This window comes from Aulonocara stuartgranti (assembly GCF_965226115.1).
Source record: "Aulonocara stuartgranti genome assembly, chromosome: 22".
Classification (NCBI taxonomy): domain Eukaryota; kingdom Metazoa; phylum Chordata; class Actinopteri; order Cichliformes; family Cichlidae; genus Aulonocara; species Aulonocara stuartgranti.
The window spans coordinates 21,858,206-21,879,263 of record NC_138957.1 but is presented as its reverse complement, the minus strand read 5'-3'; the positions used below and the strand labels follow the sequence as shown (position 1 = coordinate 21,879,263).

The window sequence follows — 21,058 nt, the reverse complement described above, 5'->3', positions numbered from 1 at the left end:
TCCTTAGCAATAATGTTCGTAGAAATTCAGACAAAGACCTGAGAAACATGGAAAAAGTTGTAATTCCCCCCCGATACTTTAATACTTGTTCAATAAACTGAAGTCATAAAGCTAGACAGAAAACAATATTAAGATATACACACTATATAAAATCTTTGAGACAAGAGATTTGAGACAAACATCTTCGAAGTCAGAACACAGACTGAGAAAGGCTTTTACGATGTGATAAACATGCAATCAGATTTACAGTAGGTTTATGCACCATATTGAACACTAATCCAACTCAGTGTAACTGTAGCACTATGCCAGTAACACACACAGCAAACAAAAAGTAGCATGTACTACAATGTGAAGTAAAAGCCCAGTGTTTGAATGCATGAAAAAACAAGGATGGTGGTTTTATTATTAAAATGTATACTCAGAGTGGCACAGATTGCACTAAAAATATGCCTATTCGAATAAAAAGTCCTTCACCTGTGGACTGGAAAATGTGTTTCTATGCAAGGCTGTATAATTTTTTTTAATAATTAATCAATGCACAAATGAGCAATTGGTTTAAAGGACAAAATAATAAGTTCCTCACTAGGTTTTAAAAACATAGAATAAAAACAAGCAGTTCATATCTTGGATGCCACACATGCACATTTTTTGTCAAGGAAAATGCATTTAAATCTAATTTGTTTGGGCTAATAATGGAAGATGAAAGCAATCACACTGATTAAAAAGAAGAAGAAATACTGAAATATCATGCTTTTTGCCTGTCTGTGTCGGTTTTGAGCTATTCTGGGTGTATAAGGAATACTCAGGAGATTGTCTTTGATCAAGGCACTTTCCTCTCAATTGCTACCTTTACTCCAGAGAATTACTACCGCCTGCTCTTAAATAGATAGGATAAGTCTAATTTAAAGCACAAGTTTATCAGTGGGAATCATTATCATGTACAGTTAACCTCAGGGAATTCAGGTGAGAAGTGTGTAAAGTAAGATTTGATTTGGGTACAGTTAGTAGTATCTACAAGTGACAGCAGTAAAAGCACATAGCGAAAGAGACTCTGCATTTCTGCACTTGCTCATAGAATTAGTTATCTTACACATAATATTTTTGAGAAATTACAAAGAAAGCCAGACCAATCCAATTCTAGTAAAAAGCAGCAACACTATACGACTTTTTAATTTTAGGCTACATGTGAGTAGATTTTACTCTACAATCTAATTTTCAGCTTTGCATGATGTTCTCAGCGCCATTATACACGGCTTTGGTTCCTTCGTTCTTTCATCGGCGTGACAAGACTTATAATGCAGAAAGGTGGGAGTGATGTTGTGTGCTGCTGTTCTGGGGTGTAGTGCAGTTTGCTATATTTAGTTTCTGCGTATTGTGTTGCATTGCTGCATGATGGTACACATCACAGTTGAAGAACGGAGGAAGAAGGAAAGATTAGAGGACCAACAATAGGTTTTTCTTATGTTTTGGCTATAAAATAACTTTTTAGTTAGGGTGGGTCTTTTGTTATTTTAATTAACTGAGGGATATGCTGTGCAGGCATGAAGTATAACTTTGGTGGTCTGTGTTTGTGTTTTAACAAGTGGCTCTTTTTAATTCTTTACAGCATTTTTTTTCCCCCCATGAAAGAGTTGGAGAGCTTCCAGAGATGTTTCTTTGCAGTTTGAGAAATCCAATGTTCTTTTGTCTTGTTTTTTTTTTCTACTTTTTTATTATTTCTGGATGCCATCAGAAGCGGGAGGAAAAAATAAAAAGAGGAAACAAGAGATGGAAGAGAATGAAAACTCAGGAGAAGTGGAAAAGGAAAGTTGATTGAAGTAAAGGGGAGCAAAGGAGGCACTATTCATAGAGTAGAGAGAGCGCAAGAGGGAGGAAGTTAAAGAGGAAAGAGAGAGAGAGGGTGAAGAGGTAATTTTCTAAATGGAAACTATAGCGGTGTGATTTATTGACGATATGGCAGCTGTAATACGACCATTACACTAGTGGAGACACAGAGAGGGAGAGGGAATGAAAAAGAGAGGAAAGGGACATAGATACTGTACATGGAGGGCACGAGTAAGAAGTGCAAAGAATAGGCAACTTCAGGTGAAGTTTGCAATCTCATCATTCGCATTAACTGATATATGGGGATTTTTAAAAAATTCCTACAGCCTTTAGTTAAAATATTTTTTCATTTATATTAAGAAGAAAGGAATTTGACTGATTATTACTCTGAGCACAGCCTGCGTTCCCCCTAGCTGCACAGAAAATGGGCAAAAACTTTTATCTGGTAGGACCAAACGGCTTTAAAAAGCCACAAGCCTCTTTAGTAAGCTGCAAAACATAGCTTTTGTTTATCATTAAAGCTTTAAATGCAGGTCAATTTGCGGCACAACAAAAGCTTGTTCACATGACCACTCCACATCATTATAAGCCTCTTAAGAATTAAACCAATGTCTCAATATTGTGCATTTTTTAATTGTCCCCTTTCTGTCCTCTGTCTTCAGCGGAGTGTGGTTCTTCAGTCATGAATAATGAAGGGATACTGCTCTCTCCAAACTACCCAATGAACTACGATAACAACCACGAGTGCATCTACAGCATCCAGGTCACAGATCTTAACGTTTCAGGATATACATGACATGAGTTTTTATTGAGAAAAATAATGGTATTGATCATTGCCTGTGTTTAAGAGATGACAAATGTATTACCAGTCTTCAAACCTTTGTGAGGGTTTGTCACCTGCTATGTGGGTCATTAGTGCTCATTTTGATTTGATGTTGACCTCAGGTTCAAGCTGGGAAAGGAATCAACATCTCTGCAAGAACCTTTCATCTTGCCCAAGGCGATATACTCAAAGTAAACTCACTCACACATACGCATATGTGGTCATTGCTCTTGCCAGATATCAGTGTCAAACACAGATCAGCAAAAATAAACGAATTAAATTAGTTCATGCTGCATGTGATGCATCCGGTGTGCATTTTGCTGTTCTTACAGATTTATGACGGTAAAGACAACACAGCCCATGTTCTCGGAGCATTTACTGGATCATCCATGTTGGGGCTGACGCTCATTTCCACTTCAAACCACCTCTGGTTGGAATTCTACAGCAATGCGGAAAACACAGGAGAAGGATTCAAATTGGTGTACTCAAGTAAGTTAGCAGTGAACACCGCTGTTTAGTATAGAGCTAAGGCCTAATCTGTTTCTCCAAGACTTCTTTGAAGATTCATTCAGGAGGTGACAAAAGAACCCAAAAGAACAACATGTAAAGAACTTCATGTTCCACTTGCCTCAGTTAAGGTCAGAGTTCATGAAATGGGAGTTTTAGAGTGGCATAAGACTTAAGTCAGATTGAGATTCTTTGACATGACCATAAACAGGCTGTTCATGCTCGTATCTGAATTAAAACAATTCTGCAAAGAGGAGCGGGACAAAGTTTCAAGGCTCACTGCCAGTTATCACAAATGCCTTATTGTACATGATGCTGCCACAGGTGATATAACCAGTTATTAACTTATTAGGTTTAGCAGACAATTACATTTTCACACAGGGCCAGGCAGGTTTGAAAATCTTTGCTTAATAAATAAATTAGTCATCATTTAAAAAGCACATTTTGTATTGACTCTGCCAGTATCTTTGTCTAATCTTTGATTTTTTTTGGATTATCTTGGGCAGATGTAAATACATTTTAGCCGTATGTCTCAAATTATTAACCAGTTAGATGCCTCATGACAACTGCTGATTTCTGATAAATCTAACAGGCTCACTAGAACAGTTTAACTCTAAACGGTTGGATGGATCACAGAAGTAAATGTGAATTTTCCCACTGAAACGATCAGAAGAAACATGTCGCGTTTGATTAACAAAGCTTTCAGCGTAGGACGAAGTGGTAAAGGTGTGTTTTGATGTTCACCAAAGCACACCCACATTTGGCAGTGCCCTCTTAGACGCACAGTTGGAATTCTAATTGTTTAAATGGTGTCATGAAGGGTGATAGCTTAGTATTATTCGCTTTGAAGTTGTGTTGTCTCTGTACTGTGTTGGCGCAGAGGATGGCTTACTTAGACCTTTGCTGTTTTCATACTTTTCCAGGTAGAAGTTATTTTGCCATGTAAAACAAAGCACATTAGCAGCAGCAATTTTGAGATTGTAGTACTTTGCCTCTGTTTGTTTGGTGTTACATTTGATATAGAGGCTGTAATTCAATAAAACTCCCGAGATGTGGTCGAATGAATAATGCATGGTGGTTTGCTTCCTTATACATATCTAGCAAAGAGAGAACAATTTTAGATAGGAAAACTGTTCACACTTCATGTCAGGATGATGACAAATGTGCAATTGTTGCTCAATAGTAAGTATAGCTTTCCAAATAGCCATTTTTTTTAAGGATTTAGACATGCACCTACAGCAGTCTGCCAGGAGATAACTCAAGTCCCGGTGCACCTCGTCTTCCAGGTAATGCCGTAGATCAAATCCCGGTTATGGTCTTATAAGGATAAGCTATTTATATACCTATTCATATCTCGCTCTCCAAAACTGCGAACAAATTTTCCGAATATTACCATGGAAACTGAGCTTACACTGACTGTGAAAAACAACATTAAATTGGATAAGGTGTATACACGCTCCAGTATCATTCCTAATAATGGTATGTCTCATGTATCTTTTTCAGTTTCGTTATTAAAACGGGATGAGAGCTTAACAGGATCTGTGATACCAGCATGGTCATAAACAGAATCCTTGAGTGAGCCAGATATTAAGGGAATATTGCTGCGCATCTAAATAAAACTAATTCTGTTTCTCTTGTGGGCTTTGGATTTCCCTTAGTGAGTTTTTTAAAAAGTACGTACTGTGAAGCTCTTTTTTCTTTTTTATGACTCTTTCTAGGTTTTGAGTTGTCTCATTGTGAAGACCCAGGCGTGCCTCAGTTTGGCTTCAAGGTCAACGACCAAGGTCATTTTTCTGGGAGCAGTATCACATATAGATGTGAGCCTGGTTACACTCTACATGGGGCTTCTACGCTGAAGTGTATGACGGGTGAAAGGAGAGCCTGGGATAACCCTCTGCCTTCTTGTATAGGTACGTCCTTTAGTATCTGAAGCCAATAACACTGTGAAAGAAGGTCTGATGAAAACACACAAACACACACAGAGATTTTTGAAGGCATGCAGAGTCCTCCACAGATGCATTGTGTTTCCGACCTTGAATAACATTCTTTAATAAGCTTGGGAGGGAGAGGTAATTTTATTTCTAAGATTTAAATTGATCTTGTTGCATTTAATGCTGTATAGTGTGTGTTCCACAGCACTTACTTGAATAGATTCAGAGTTACGCGATAGCTGAAAAGTGTGTTGGTATCATTTCAATAAAAAATCAGAGCAGGATCTTTCCAGTGAATGAACGTCAATGTAATTATAAATTCTTTACGTCTGTGTATTGTGTTCTTTAGCTGGGATGGCTATTTATCTAGAATTCAGCTAACACACACACACCTTTAGGTATCAGGAAGCATAATTATACAAGGTTTGCTCTGTAATAGATTAGAAAGTGACTTGCAGCTTTATGCAACATTTGATTGCAGGATGTTAATTCAGTTATCTGGAAGGAAAACAGATGGGGGCCAATTTCCTGTAGAATCACCTTTCTTGATTTTCCCTGGATATCACACGCTGTTGTAGTTTTAAAGTCCCAATGAAAAGCCTATTTATTCGGCATTATACCACCTGGAATCCCTCGGCCCAACTGATGCACTACCTCTTCTGCGGTGGCAGATTTTCTTTCTGTTCCTGGCACCTGCCCTTATATTCTCCCAGTGCTGTGTTATGTACTCAGACATGCCCCGACATAAAGCACACATAACCTCCAGGCAACTCTCAGCACACGAAGAGCTAAGCGACAAACACTCTGTTGAGAATTTCTTCATAAACTCATTTTATTCAATTTGATTTGGCTTTGTTTAAAAGCATTCTGTGGAGCAAACTCCCCACTTAGTATCGACACATTGCTTAATACTCAATTATGCCATCGTCGCCTTTTTAATTCATTTTCCAAGGTTTCAAACTGATGCAAAGCGACCGTCCGAAGTATTGATATCGAGAAGTCGACCGTAGTCTTTCACTGGCTGTGCAGTTTCGGGCTTCTCTCGCTTGGAAAATAAACACACACTCACATATTTATCAGTGTACTGGAATGAAATACCTAAAACGCTGTGATTTGAATATTATTTGAACTTAATTCGGATGTGTTGTTATTCCTTCCAGTTAGCACATGGTTGAATGATTGCATCCTCTAATTAAACCCAAACAAATGTTAGGCTTATTTAAAGTGACAAATAGAATGGCTGCTGTTGCTGCTTTGCATGGGAGCTATAAGCATAACAGTCAGTCCAGTGTTTTAGGACCATTTTTTTTCCCTTCACTGCTGCCTCTGAACTTTCTGATTTTGGATTCAGACTAATAAGTCTCCCTCCTTCACACTATCAATAATGAAAGACTCATAAAACTACTGGCTGAAATGCTCTGACTTTATATTTTAACAGTGACACGCTGTGACCTCATCTAACCTCCAGTCTTAATATTATATTTCTTCTTCTTATTACTCACAGGTTTTCCTTCTTTACCCCCTTGGTTCTCTCCTTTTCTCTCCCTCTTTCCCTCTCCCTCTCTCTTTCTCCGTCTTTTTTCCTTCCAAACTCTTAATATCGCTCAGATTACCCGAGATAATATATTCCAGTGATGAAGGGAGGAGAGCCTGAGGGAGGGGGAACATGGAGAGGGAGGAAAAGCAGAGAGTGGATGAAGATTGTGAAAATATATAACCGAGAGAGACAAAGAGAGAAGGGGGAATTATTTTCTGTTATATAATGTGCTGTGATTTCTTTAGGGAGGAATGCAAGATCAGCACTTTGTGTCTTCTTCCTCCTCTTTTCTCCTCTTCTCTTCATCTCCTGCGTGTGATATAGAGTGAGAAAGGCAGAGAGACTCAGCGGATAAGAGTTAGCTTCTTTCTTTATCCATTTGTCTCCTTGGTGATCGTTTAATCAGTGGCCTCTGAGGTGCACCTACTGGATCTGATTGCCTTGACAAACAATTGCCACAGACAGATAAATGGTTGGCTTGTGACAGCGCACATACACACACATCAACTGGCCATCGGTTGGGCCGCGGTGATTTGTAATGTTGTCACAAAGGCGCTAATCAAAGAGATGTTTACAGTTTGTTTTAAAATAAGTGTGTGTGACGTTATTTATCCCTGTAGCGGAGTGTGGGGGTCGTTTTAAGGGTGAGTCGTCAGGGAGGATCCTTTCCCCCGGATACCCTTTCCCATACGACAATAACCTTCGCTGCACCTGGACCATCGAGGTGGACTCGGGAAATATTGTGAGGTACAGATGATCGCATTAAGGCTTTTGATCGATACGTTAAGCATAGTGTAAACTCATGTGTGAAGTGAAACATATTCTTGCTTTAATTAAACTTTATTCTTATTTTACAGCCTCCAGTTTCTGGCCTTTGACACTGAAGCCAGCCATGACATGCTGAAGGTTTGGGATGGGCCACCTGAGAATGAAATGTCTTTGGCAGAGCTCAGTGGGTCTCTGCTCCCTGAAGGAATCCACTCGACCCTGAACACAGTGACGGTTCAGTTTGAGACTGACTTTTACATCAGCAAGTCTGGATTTGCCATACAGTTTTCTAGTAAGTGATGAAATTAAATCTAACCAGAAAGATATCAAATATAACAGATAGGTATCATTTAGACTACTGTTGTTGTGTCTATGCTCTTCAATGGGTAGTTCCATCAATAATAAAGGGAATAAAAAGCTATATAATTATGCTGCTTCAAAGACCTTCACCTAACTGGAACAAAATTAACTTACGTAGGACCCATTAGTTAGTGGAAGTGGTGCTGTTTTTATGCGTTGGGTTAAAGCATTAGATACCTGGTGTGACACAGTTTTCTGTAATTGTTCCCCTCTTTCTCCTCTATTCCCTGCTTTGTTCCTATCCCCTATCTGTCCAGGCTCAGTAGCTACAGCCTGCAGGGACCCAGGAGTACCGATGAATGGCAGTCGTAGTGGAGATGGCCGTGAGCCGGGGGATTCAGTGTCCTTTCAGTGTGACCCAGGATACGAGCTCCAGGGGGACGACAAAATAACCTGTATACAAGTGGATAACAGATACTACTGGCAGCCCAGCCCACCTGTCTGCATAGGTGAACACTCCAACTTTCATATATTCTATAGGGACGCACAATAAATGTACTGCATATACAGCTGGAGGTATTGTCTCACTCAAGGACACATGTGTCTTTGACTTAAAGGAGAGCTGTATAAAAAGGGCACGCTTTATTCTATTCACATATTTTCATTCTTCTGCTATTTAATGAAGCTTTTCATTCAGTAGCAGTTTTCTCCACACTCTGTTGCATGGTACACAAAGGGTTTTGTTTTTTTTTTCTGTATGGTTGAGCTTGAGAGAATATTTAAATGTTATGACATTTCAAGGCTTTGTCAAAATGAATGTCAATCTTGACCTGTGTTCCCACTTTAGCTCCTTGTGGAGGAAATCTAACAGGCTCCAATGGATTTATACTCTCTCCGAACTACCCGCATCCTTACCCTCACTCAAAAGATTGTGACTGGCTCATTGCTGTCAACCCAGACTACGTCCTGTCACTGGCCTTCATCAGGTAACCTACAATGCTACTTTCCAGTTCAGCTCGATTGAGCTTTTTAAAACCTCTTTACTAGACAAATGTTACTGCCGAGTGAAATGTGAAATGGAATGACAGTAGACTAAAAGCCTGTCCAAGCTGAGCTGGCTCCATTTGAAGACTGAAAACCTGGATATCCTTTTTTGCTGGCAGTAAGTTCTAATACTAAATTTTCTGGCAATCATTTCAATTTGGACAAAGTGTTGGAGCAACAGACCAAAAGACTCTTTTGTAATGGGTTGGTGAAAATTACAATTTTTAGGGTATTTTTCCTGCAGGTAAACGAGAGTAAAGTGAAATAATCAACCTCATTTTTGCTTTGTGCAAGATTGAAAACCATGTAAAATTATGACTTTTTTTCAAGAAGTGGGAACTTTTGCATTTATGTGCTTTGGAAATCTATTGACCTTTCACCACTTTCAAAAGCTGTGCTTGCTTTGTGGTACGAATCACAAACAAAACAACTCTAAAAACCACTGAATTCATGGTAGATACTTTGTCCTTGAATTTTTGTTGACTTTCTTTCTCTTCCTTGTTTGTCTCTGTCTTCCTCTACCTTTAGTTTCAACATTGAGCCAAACTATGATTTCCTGTACATCTACGACGGTCCGGATAGCAACAGTCCGCTCATTGGTAGCTTCCAGGACAGCAAACTCCCAGAGCGGATAGAGAGCAGTTCAAATACAATGCTTTTAGCGTTCCGTAGTGATGGATCGGTTTCTTACACTGGATTTCACCTGGAATACAAAGGTATAATGGTCTGCTAACTGTACCACATCTCTCATTTAAATTGAATTCTTACTGAATCAGGCAGCACCTAAAACTACACTTTGCATTCTCACAGAGGTCATATTAATAACACAGGCAAATTTTGATAAAGTTTAATAGGCAAAGAAATTTGAAGTATAATCACATTTAAAGAAGAGAAAGGAGTGCATTTTTTTCCTGCAACATTTAATAGTTTATAATACCGTGCAATAGTCTTGGGTCACCTCTCATTTCTTTGTATTTTACTTTTATTTAGGTAAATCTATGAAAAATGTCAAAGATAACATAGTTTGACAGGCATAAAATAGTATTTTTGCACCAGCTAGGTGATTCTCAAAGGGCTGTTTGATGAAAACTTGACATGTCTTGTATTGTGTCCTTAAAAATTGAGGAAAGTGGACAAAGGCCTGAAACAGAACCTGAGAGATGCATCTGGCCCTTCAGTCTGTCTCCTACTGGCCAAAGCATGATCAGAAATGGTCTCAGTGGAAGGGTGGCTGTCAAGCGTATGTCAGACCTACACTGAAAATCAGTGGCAACAGGTCTTATTGTGAATTTTTGATTTGCATCAATGTGTGCTGACAGGCTAAGAAAAAAGATACAACAGTGAGTGCCTAGAGTCATCTGTAAAACACAGTGGAGGTTATGTCATGGTTTGGAGCTGCATTTCAGCCATGGGTTGAGCTCAGACCTCAACAATATTGAGGCAGAGTGGGAAAATCTTGGAGAGAACAAAAGTTTGACAACACCTGCAGAAGGCAGGTGTCCTTCAAGAGTACTATCCCATATGGAAAAGATATATATAAATCTTGTAAAGTTTGTATCTTTCTTGTGTGAAACTTGTATGAAAAGCATACAAGAGTGAAAACAGATATAAGATCCCTTGAAAAATTATATAATGAAACTTGTATGTTTTGGATACTTACTAAAACAATGTATGAAAGTAATGAGAAAGTGGTCACTTTCATGAGTAAATCATGTAAGCCTTATATGATTTACTCATGAAAGTGGCCATTTTCATGAGTAATCACATATAAGTTTTTACTATTTCTTTTCCATATGGGATTCCTCAGAACAACTCAAAGAAATTACAAGAAAGTTGTCACAGTCTGGCGAGGGCAGACTGTAGGTGTTGGCAAAAAGGACTCAAACGCAACTCCATAAACTGAACGTGGCGTAGATTTAACAGAAAATAAGCCGTTTATTGAGGCCAGCAAAAGGGGAGTACAAACAGCAGGACACAGGTGAACACTAAACCATAGCCTAAACTGGGTGAACTAAAGCTAAACATGAAAAACCTTAAACGGGGTGAACTGACATAGAATGCTGAAGTGAGGGTATGGATGAGCAGACGACCTGACAAATGACATGCAAAAACAGAGGACTTAAATACACACATGAGGTGATCAGGGGAAGTGGAGACACATGAGGAAACAGCTGACTAACATGAACCTAATGACAGGAGCAGTGAAGCTAAATACAAAGAACCAAGAACACACGACTCCTTCCAAAATAAAACAGGAAACATAATGAAACGCAGACATGACAACCAGAACTTGACAACGTAAGACACAGACATGAAACACATGAAGAGCAGGGGAGACTTAACATGGGTTGGAAACACGAGGGGGAATTAATAAGAACTAAAATCACCTAGGCATGGTAACAAATGAACTTAGAAAACCTGAAGGGCTTAACATAAACTATAAACATCAAAATGAACTAAAACTCAAAACACTGGGTCATAAGACCCAGGACCGTGACAAAAGCTTCCCTACGAGATTCGGGGCTGTGTTGAAGAATAGTTGGGGTCACGTCAAAATTTGACTTTCAAGCTTGTTAGAATCGTACAAACCGTGTTTCCATGTTTTCATGCACCAATATCCAATTTTCATAGAAAAATATACAAAAATGGAAGTGGCACACTACAGTACATTTACCTAACTATATATCACTATATATATGGCCACTACATGAGAGTCAGTCTTAAGTTATTATGTTCTTTTCTGTTTTAAGGATACAAACAAGGAAAGTTGAAACATTTCAACCGCAAGGTTTTTTTTATAGCCATTGATTGTTGAAAAATAATTTCGAATCTTTAAATCACCTCTGCTTGATGTTGTTTTCTGTCATTTGTGTTTTTCTTAAAGAAAGCCATTTGGGAAATTACTTCAAGATTTCCACAGTAAACATAATAGAAACTCATGATGACACAATTTCAGCAGAATATAACAACAATATTTTCTTTTACCTCACACTAAGACCACTCACACGTTGGTGTATATACATGTGTACCATGCTAAATTCAGGATGAAAGAGAATTATTGCTCTCTGCATAAAGTGCCCGTTGAATCAGTGTCTGTTGAAATAGTCTGTCAAGGAGGTGCGAGTTTGATTCATTTGCACAAAAGAGTCAACACTGACTTTCCATGGACTGAGAAATTAAGTCTTAAGTTGATGCTGGTGGCCACTAATCTTTTGGGAGGGGGGCCAAGGCCATAATTTACAAGGTTCATGTAGCACACAAAAGCCGGGGGATGAAGTTATCGTTCTTGCTCCATCTTGGCAAAGACAGCTAAGTCAAACAGACTGTTACAAAGGCCAACGGAATGCCTGCCTCATTTGATTATTGCAAGAGACTTAGTTATTATTAATTTGCCCTATTATTCATGTGTGCCTGTCACTTTTCCTTTGCCTCATGTTCTCTCTAACTCACACTTGTTTTTTCTTTACTCCATCTAGCCAAGCTGAGGGAATCTTGTTTCGACCCAGGTGTGGTTCTGAATGGGACCAGGCTGGGATCTGATTATAAGCTGGGCTCGACGGTCACCTTCTACTGTGAAGCAGGATATGTACTGCAGGTACAGCCACTTGGATGACTGAGGGGTTGACTGAATTTGGGATTTGGGGATTTGAGTAGCTGTTTCTTAGGTTGCTGGATGGATTGTTCATTGGTTTGTTGAATGGCTGGGCGGGTAGAAATTTTTAAACGGTGTTGGTTGGCTGGTTAATTAGTTACGTGGACTGGTTTTCTTACATTTTCCTTTTTGTCTGTTTACAGGGTTATTCTACTCTGACATGCAGTATGGGTGATGATGGCAGACCTGGATGGAACAGGGCATTACCTAGCTGTCAAGGTAAAAAAAAAAAACCATATATGTCACTCACTCTATTTAAGTAGAATTTACTTGTATGGAATTCATTGTCACTGCTATCTGTTTGTGCACACGTCTGAATCTCCAGCCCCGTGCGGAAGTCGTTCTACGGGATCAGAAGGGACTGTTTTATCTCCAAATTTCCCGAGAAACTACACCTCCGGACAGACCTGCATCTACTCTATATCCGTACCAAGAGAGTTTGGTGAGCTCAACAACCTATGCAGTACATCGTAGTACAGACATGCAGCTGTGTTCAGCTTTGAAAGTTAAACATGTGGCCACAAGTTTCTTTTCAAATAATTATTGTATTGCTTTTTTTTTTACGCTGAAAAAAAAGAGCAGCATTAAATCTTTTCAGATTTATTGCGGGAATCTTGTGGCGCCCTCTGAAAAGCTTCCTCAGTGTTTTGAAAACACGCAGAAACATCAGTTATATTACAAGTGATAAAAAATGTGCTTTCTAGCCATTAATTTGTCTCTAGGCCTGAGTTTCATAATTGTAGTGACATTTAGAGATGAGACTGCCACATTTGAGTGGTGGTCTCAAAGCCAGACATAAATAAGGATATGAATATTATAGCAGATTCTTCATGTTACAGTGAGGCTGTGCTGAGAGGGTGATCATTAGGGGGGGTAAAAGGCTTCTGCTGGAAAATAACCTGTAAATAATTCCTTATTTTTGCCACAGCTGTTAGGAGTTTTGTCTGGAATATTTTGGTATATTCATATCACTCAAAATTCAAGCTGAATACAGAATTGCATTTTAATGTATTCTAGTGCGACTCTAATCTACACGTGTGAGTGGAGCATCACTGTATTTAACAGCTCTGGAGAGAGCCTGCAAGTGGACACCAAGTTAGATTTGTGTTGTCGAACTAAGAATGCCATCAATGTGGAGATGGACAACTTATATTTGTGCCTACAATATCAGTTACAACATCATAAATGAACAACATTGTTGACTGATTATTAGAACTATTTGCTCATTGAATGTGAATTAAGCTTTAATAAACAATCAGTAATTGGTGGGTTATGTCCAATTATGCCCTGGTGGTGTTATGAATAAATCTCAGCTCTCCCTAAGGCCATGGATGGTTGATGTCTCATTATATTTGCGCTTTTGGATTTTCACCTCCATGTAGAAATTCTGAGTGAGAGGAGCTAACATTTGGTTGGTCTGCGTGTTGTATAAGACACACAGAGAGAGCCTTCCCAAAACTCCCACACAGAGTGAAAAGACAGATTGTTTTGTTAAGTTGCAGCACTGCCCATAATTTTTAAGCAGCTGTCATTCTTGTGTAAAATATCTTGTTTTTAATTACAGCAATTGAATGGTCCAGGCTGGAGGTTGCAGCAGTCCTGCTGTTTGAACTGTCAGGCGATCAGAGATGTAGGAATCGAAAAAAACTCGGCTGGTTAATGGTCAATGAGGTTTCTCCCTTCGTGCAAATGCCTCTTTCAGTTTTACCAGCACGTAGGGAAAACCCTGGGCATATGTCCCGTTGGAGATGCTATACCTCCTGTTGGATGATTACGTGGCAGAGGACACCCACTCAGGCAACTCATCAGTAGGCACGGGAGCTCCACAGGGATCAGCGCCCAGTTTTCTCTCCAACTGATGTTAGGAAGTAAAGAGACCTTTCAAATGAACAGTCAAACATTTAAAATCACCTGATTTTAAATTCAGTGGATCAGTTCAGACTTTGGTGGACTCTAAGAACTAGATGGCTGACCCGATCTCTAGGGTCTATATGATTTTACATGCAGAGGCGTTTCTCTAACAGAGAGCGATGAGGTTAACATAGCAAAGGACAACACTGCTGTGATCATTAATTCCTTTGTGTCTGTGAATGTCTGTGACTTTGTGTGGGCTTTTTTATTAGTACCGCTGAGGTGTGTTAGCTATTCCCTGTGTACCATCATACTTTATAAATTCATGAATCTGTGTGCAAATGTTGACGAATGTGTACTGTATTTTGAAACAGTTTCAGGTGTGAACTCCTCCGCCTGCTGTGCAGTATGTCAATATCACAGCAAGGAATGAGGGAAACTAATCGCTCTGATTTCCTAAAAATCCTTACATAGTGGGCAGCGATGTCTGCAGGCAGGCAGAAACCATGACAGGCCAATAAAACATGACAATAAGAGGGTAGTTTACCATATAAAGCTAAACGCTTTCTTAATGATTTGTTTTAATCCCCTTTTTGACTGTGGGAAAAATTCGGTGGCGACTGAAAATCCATCGTTTCCGTCCTGCTTTGCTTGTCAATAAAACAACATGAGAATTTTCACGAAAGCACAGAGGATCGTTTGTGAGCCAGAGCTATGTTTCCGCAAAATGTGACTGAAACCTTAAAAGAGATCCTCAGAGAGAGGCAGCCTTGTATAAATTGACCAGTGACCTTCTTATACCAGCATATCCTTGGCAATGTTCAGATTTAATCCTTAACACCTCAGCCTTTGGGGCCAAAGTGAGAGCAAGGCGGGGTGTGGAGGTGATATATATGTGCATGTGTGCAGTGAGTGGAAGAGAAAGCTCCAGATCGGTGTAATTTATCCCAGAGGACTTTTTTTTTAGATAGGACATGTGCTTCGAACAATAAAACTACACCTACCAATTTACATCTTCAGGTTACTAATGATTGGTTTGATGGTACAGTGATCATTCGAGACAGAGCAAATTGTACCTGTTTGAGAAAATACCTCCGGGACTGTCTAATGCTACCTGCCCGTACAGCTGCACTCTGAAATTTAATCTTTTGTTACTGTATGGAAGTATTGGGTGTATTTCCTTCCTCCTTTCCTACACATCTGTCTTCCAGCGGTAGCATGTCATTAATTGCCAAGTCCCTGCAGGTGTTCTTCGCAAGGAAACGTGATTGGATCAGTTTCAGTGTGTGAGTGGCACTTCAGAGTTGACAGGTTACTGCCTTTGTTATATGGCTTTCACTCAAACTTGCAATACAGAAGAAAGGACAGAAAAGCGTCTTGCTCTGCTAGCGTACGTTACCAAATCCAAGTCGGTCTTTGCAAGATTAGCATCTCCCGCTAGCTGACAACACTGATACACTGTTGCCAATTGATGAGGAGAAGGGTGTGGGTGGCGGGGTGGTGGTGTTGACTACAGCATGATGAAGGCAAGGTAGCGTTTTGACTAATAAGTGTTATATAATTTTATACCAATAGTTGGCCTCAAATAGAAGGTGACACTGCAGCTTAATAACATTTAAATTAGGTATTACAGGTTAATTTTATCATTGGAAGGTCAGCAGCAGACAGTGGCATGGAATAATAAGTTGCTGCCATTCAGTTGCAGTTAATTCATCTCTTTCTCTCTTTTCTCCCCCATTTTTACCTCCAGTTCTCTTCGGCCAGTTTGTGTTGTTCCAGACGTCTCTTAATGACGTGGTGGAGATCTATGACGGACCCACTCAACAAAACACGCTCCTGTCTTCTCTCTCTGGGTCACACTCTGGTAAGGATGGTTGATTTTAATTGTGGATAGTTGAACAGATGACAGTCACTCAGCCTCAGCCTCATAACGTGTTGTTGCTTCCACTTCATCTCTAGGTGAATCTCTCCCTCTGAGTTCAGGAAACCAGATTACAATAAAGTTCACCACAGTTGGACCAGAAACCGCTAAGGGATTTCATTTTGTCTACCAAGGTCATTATTGATATTATTATTGCCATTTCTATTATAATGATGAGCATTTTTTTTATTACTATGCATTTATTACCATGCATTACTGCATTGTTTGCTACTTTTTCAGTTAAACAGAACATTTTGATTGTACACATCATCTTGAGTATGCGTTTTCTCGCCCTTTGTTACATTTATTTAAAGAAAATTTTAATTTGAAATTTTAAACATGTTTCCCATATGCAGTGACAGTGATACACTTCAGTTTATTCACTGGGGCACTTTCTTTTTTTTCTCCTTTAGCTGTACCCCGGACTAGCTCCACCCAGTGCAGTTCAGTCCCCGAGCCACGCTTCGGGAAACGTCTTGGTAATGACTTTGCAGTCGGCGCCTTGGTGCAATTTGAGTGCAACCCCGGTTACACATTGCATGGCTCTACTGCCATTCGCTGTGAGAGTGTACCGGACAACCTGGCGCAATGGAATGACACTTTGCCAACATGTATAGGTAAATATGAATCTGAAAATCAGACACAGGACAGAAGAGTTTGTTTATCTATTTCTGAATGCAGTATCAGCATGATTGCACAGTAGACGCTCATAACTGAAAAACAATTTAAAACAAATACAAACAACTGCAATCCATATGCACTCTAGTCATATATGTTATCCAGATAGGCTCTTTGGTATCTCTTTCTGTTAAGGGCATGGTTGGAATGGCTCACTTTGTCTTGCTTTCCTGTAATTTGTCTACAAAGTGTTGTTTAACCTCTGGTTTTTTTCTCTCCTTTCTCCTCTACTATGCTCTGTGCACTCACTCCTCTCTCTCCCAGTTCCCTGTGGGGGCGTATTGACCTCTCGCCGCGGGACTATCCTGTCGCCTGGCTACCCAGAGCCATATGACAACAACCAGAATTGTGTTTGGAAGGTCTCTGTCCCAGAAGGAGCTGGAATACAGGTAGTAACTGTCACATGCTGCTTCCTGGCTGACCTATGTATCATTGGCTTAAAAGCTGAGCAGGCAGGATCTCAGGGAAGATAAGATATTATTAGAAGGATGAATGGATGGATGGTTTCTGAGAGAGGGGCCATCCAGAGATAACTAGATAGGATCTAATCATGAAAGATAAGGCCTGATTGCATGTAAGCTAAACTGCTATCACGGACAAATACAAAGGCAAAGATGCCTTTTACACAAGGTGCAGTCCCTTGAAACGACAGGCACCTCAAAGTGTTTGTATATCCCTTTGATTCCTTTCCTTCCAGCCTTTGATTTAAAAGTAGAATGATAATTGTTTTTGAAGCTGCTCCGTCTCAATAGATTGTTTTGTGAAACATTTAGATTAAAAACAGTATGTGTGGGTTTTAATTCTGTCAATTTAAGCTTAATAAACTGTTGAACATTGTACCAAATGCAGTTTCATAGCAATCTGGGGAATTTTACTAAAGACAGACAAAAAAAATCTAAGAATCACTTGTGTTTTCTTTTTTTCTCTCTCTCCAGATACAAGTCGTGAGTTTTGCCACTGAGCATAACTGGGACTCTTTGGATTTTTACGACGGTGCTGACAACCATGCACCAAGACTGGGAAGCTACTCTGGTAAACTTTTTTCCATCATTTTTTTATGGTGTTACTCAAGTAGAACTCTATAGTGCTGGGAATAGTTCAATATTAAATGCACTAGAAGTGACATACTCGAAGAAAATATGGGAATTTAAGATTACAATAATGTACAAGGTACATGCACGAGAGCCCACAGTTACGCTATTTAGTCTAAAAGGAGTGCAGTCCATCTTGTGTGAGATTTATTGAATTTGTATATATTTAGTGGATAACAATACTGCATTTTCTAGCACAGTACACCAGTAACCATCAAACAACCTATTTCTGATTCCCAGTTTTGCATCATTGAAGATCTATAGTGGGCTGGGAAATGATTACTAAGGCATTATATATTAAGGTTTATACTGCTCTTATGGAAGTAAGTCTGATACCAAGCAATTGAGTTTTCAATTAGAGATTGTTATGCTGTTTATCAAATGCTTCAGATAATTTCAGGAAGCTTTTCATTCCACTGATAACTAAACAATAAGAAGTGGATTGTATTTTAGGCTGATCACAGCCAGTCTTGACAGTTAAATAAATAAAATGTGAAATCTGCTCATGTGGCTCCCTGCAATTTGAGTTAAGCTGGATGCATTTAGCGTCTCAGCAGGAGCTGAGTTACATACCCAGTAAGGCCTGTGTCAAAAATCTCCTTTGAAAGATATGTAAAAAATATCTTTTGCAAAACTAATTGATCCTCTTACAGCCAAATTTCCTGTTAGGAGTAAAGATGATCTGTCAAACTCAGTAGTGGAATTATTCATATTTGTTATTGGTCCCAAAATTTACTGCACTGTGTTGTTAGCGAAACCTTTAAGATAACTTTTCTGCACTAATGATTTTCTTATCTTGTCTAAATGATGATATTTGTTTTTCTGCTTCAGTGAAAAGCAACAGTGTTATGTGAGTCATAAATCTGTTTTTGGGGCTTGCAGAACTCCTCTGTGTTGGATATTTGTTTTTGGTCTATATCTTTTGACTTATTTAAGCTGCTACTAAGTCCTGATGTGCTAAATAGAGGGAACGCTGGGCTTTCCATTGATATCTCATGTGTTTGGGTGGCTTCTTTTAGCTGCAAAGAGGAAGGAAATCACACAAGAAGTTCAATGGGAAAATTCCCTTTTCCTCAGTTCTCAGGAGGATTTACAAACTTATTGCTCTCAGTATTTGTGTTTTATACAAAATTGTTGATTTTCACTTGTACCTGCCATATAATTACCTGAAACAGTAAGCGGGTCCAATGCAGCTGCTCTACATTGCCTCATGCTACATGCATACCAGAGGAAACTGTGGCTAGAGACTGCAAAACGTCAAATTATTGTAACTGTGTCCAATGAACTTGCGATCTTGTTGCTTTTAAAATGGCTGCTTTAAACACGGGGACCAGCTCTGCGAACACTTGCTGTCAGTTGTGTCAAAATGGACAGAAAGACAAGAAAGCAATAAGCTGTGTAAGTTATTCGCAGACATCCTGCGTTAAAAAAAAAATTCCCAGTCACTGCTTACATTCAGGGTCCTGACAGAACCTCATAGTTTCAAAACAGAAATTCAGAAATTGCCCCACAAATAGTGACGCAGTTGCTGGAGGACAGCGATTTAACTGCAGAATGACACAGGTGCACAACAACCCGCATTTTATTCAGTTCATTTCAATTTATATTTACTTATATAGCACCAAATCACAACAACAGTTTTCTCAAGGCATGTTTTAAGGTAAAGACCCTTCAATAATAAAGTGCTTTGCTGAGAGTGGGAAGGAAAAACTCCCTTTTAACTGGAAGAAACCTTTGGAATAGCCAAGCTCAGGGAGGCGCACTGGTTAGAGGTGAGGGGAGGAAGACAAGACAAAGTTAGGGTGTGGAGGAGAGCCAGAGATTAAGAATAACAATGATTAAATCCAGAGTGACATTTATATAGGAACATAAGCAGAATACAACCAGTCAGCAGCTGAGTTGAGACTTCTGTAACAAACAGATAAATGGCATCTGAGTCAGACCACACAGGTTGCGCTCCACCAGATGACCTGTGCAATCACCTTGCAATCAGAAGTGGCCACCAAGTTTTGGATGCAACATTCTCAAACTCTGGGTGACGATTCTTTGAAGGAACCACTTGCAAGTGCAAAGAAATGCATTTTCAGTGCAATCCCTGGGAAGTACCAGTTTTTCGTACCTGCAAGAAGGTTGCTGTCCTATTTTCACTCTAGTGTGACTAAGCCATAAAATGGAAATTCCCTACAATTTCCCAGCACCTCATGTCCAACCAAAATGTCTGTTCAGTTTGGATTTAACCTGTATTCCAGATTTACTTTTTCATATAATTCAGACCACTGCCCAAAGGAGAAGTCATAATCTCCTCAGGAAACCTATACTGCTTTTAGGGAAGCAAAGTCATCTGGGTACCTCCTAGTTGTATTAAATAATCTATGAGAGGACTTGACATCTTTATAGTAAGCTAGTTTAGAGATTATATGGAACACAATTAGAATAACATTATTCTATCTGGATTTCATGTAAAAATATAATTAATGAATAAATCTTTGTTGGGAAGAGATGGATCTTTTTTTTATTAGGGTTAATTACAACTCTTAATTAATACTGTCATCCATCCTCAAATAACTGCGATAGTTAAATCAATGCAGTTAATTATTTTGGCATCAATCAGGAATTATTATTATGGGGAAAAAGCACTTTTTATTTTCCGTCATGATAATGAATGATAATGTAAAAACAACAACAGGGGGGCTGCAGACTATTCAGCAATGTGCTAATTATTTTCCCTCACAACAGGCAACCAATAACATCTACTGACCCGTTTCACTGCTGATCTGTCTCTGTTTCTGGCACACCTGCCAGCGAGCACAACACAATGCAAATCGAGCCTTTTTTTATTCTGAAGTGGTGATTGCGAAATATAAATCCACAAGTAGCTTATATCAGGAAATGTTGTTACCACTGTTGCATCTTGAAGCATGCCAAGAAAAATAAATGGCATTTCTGCTAATAAGGAGACTGGAGTATGCTCATATTCCTTTGCATAAAAGATCATCTAATACGTTATTTTGAAGGGTCGTGATTATACTGACGTGCTGTGCCAGCTTTGCTTCAGTATTGCATCCCCATTTTCTTTTTTAACTTTGTACTCTCCCCTGCCACGCTAAGTAGGTCAAACCAACATTTGAAAA

At 39.3% G+C, this 21,058-nt stretch overlaps 1 protein-coding gene across 4 annotated transcripts in view; it reads left to right on the top strand.

Moving 5' to 3' along the window:
- The window catches only part of csmd3b (CUB and Sushi multiple domains 3b), a 404,527-nt gene that overhangs the window by 326,082 nt on the left and 57,387 nt on the right, over positions 1-21,058 (top strand). For all 4 annotated transcript variants that reach the window (XM_082522480.1, XM_082522479.1, XM_082522478.1 and 1 more), the window contains 17 exons: positions 2,487-2,587; positions 2,770-2,838; positions 2,980-3,136; positions 4,873-5,064; positions 7,243-7,369; positions 7,480-7,682; positions 8,008-8,199; positions 8,538-8,676; positions 9,263-9,450; positions 12,211-12,329; positions 12,530-12,605; positions 12,712-12,828; positions 15,988-16,101; positions 16,197-16,292; positions 16,572-16,775; positions 17,101-17,225; positions 17,772-17,868. In XM_082522480.1, the coding sequence (XP_082378606.1) occupies positions 2,487-2,587; positions 2,770-2,838; positions 2,980-3,136; positions 4,873-5,064; positions 7,243-7,369; positions 7,480-7,682; positions 8,008-8,199; positions 8,538-8,676; positions 9,263-9,450; positions 12,211-12,329; positions 12,530-12,605; positions 12,712-12,828; positions 15,988-16,101; positions 16,197-16,292; positions 16,572-16,775; positions 17,101-17,225; positions 17,772-17,868 (2,316 nt within the window). The remainder of the gene's footprint in view (positions 1-2,486; positions 2,588-2,769; positions 2,839-2,979; positions 3,137-4,872; positions 5,065-7,242; positions 7,370-7,479; positions 7,683-8,007; positions 8,200-8,537; positions 8,677-9,262; positions 9,451-12,210; positions 12,330-12,529; positions 12,606-12,711; positions 12,829-15,987; positions 16,102-16,196; positions 16,293-16,571; positions 16,776-17,100; positions 17,226-17,771; positions 17,869-21,058) is intronic.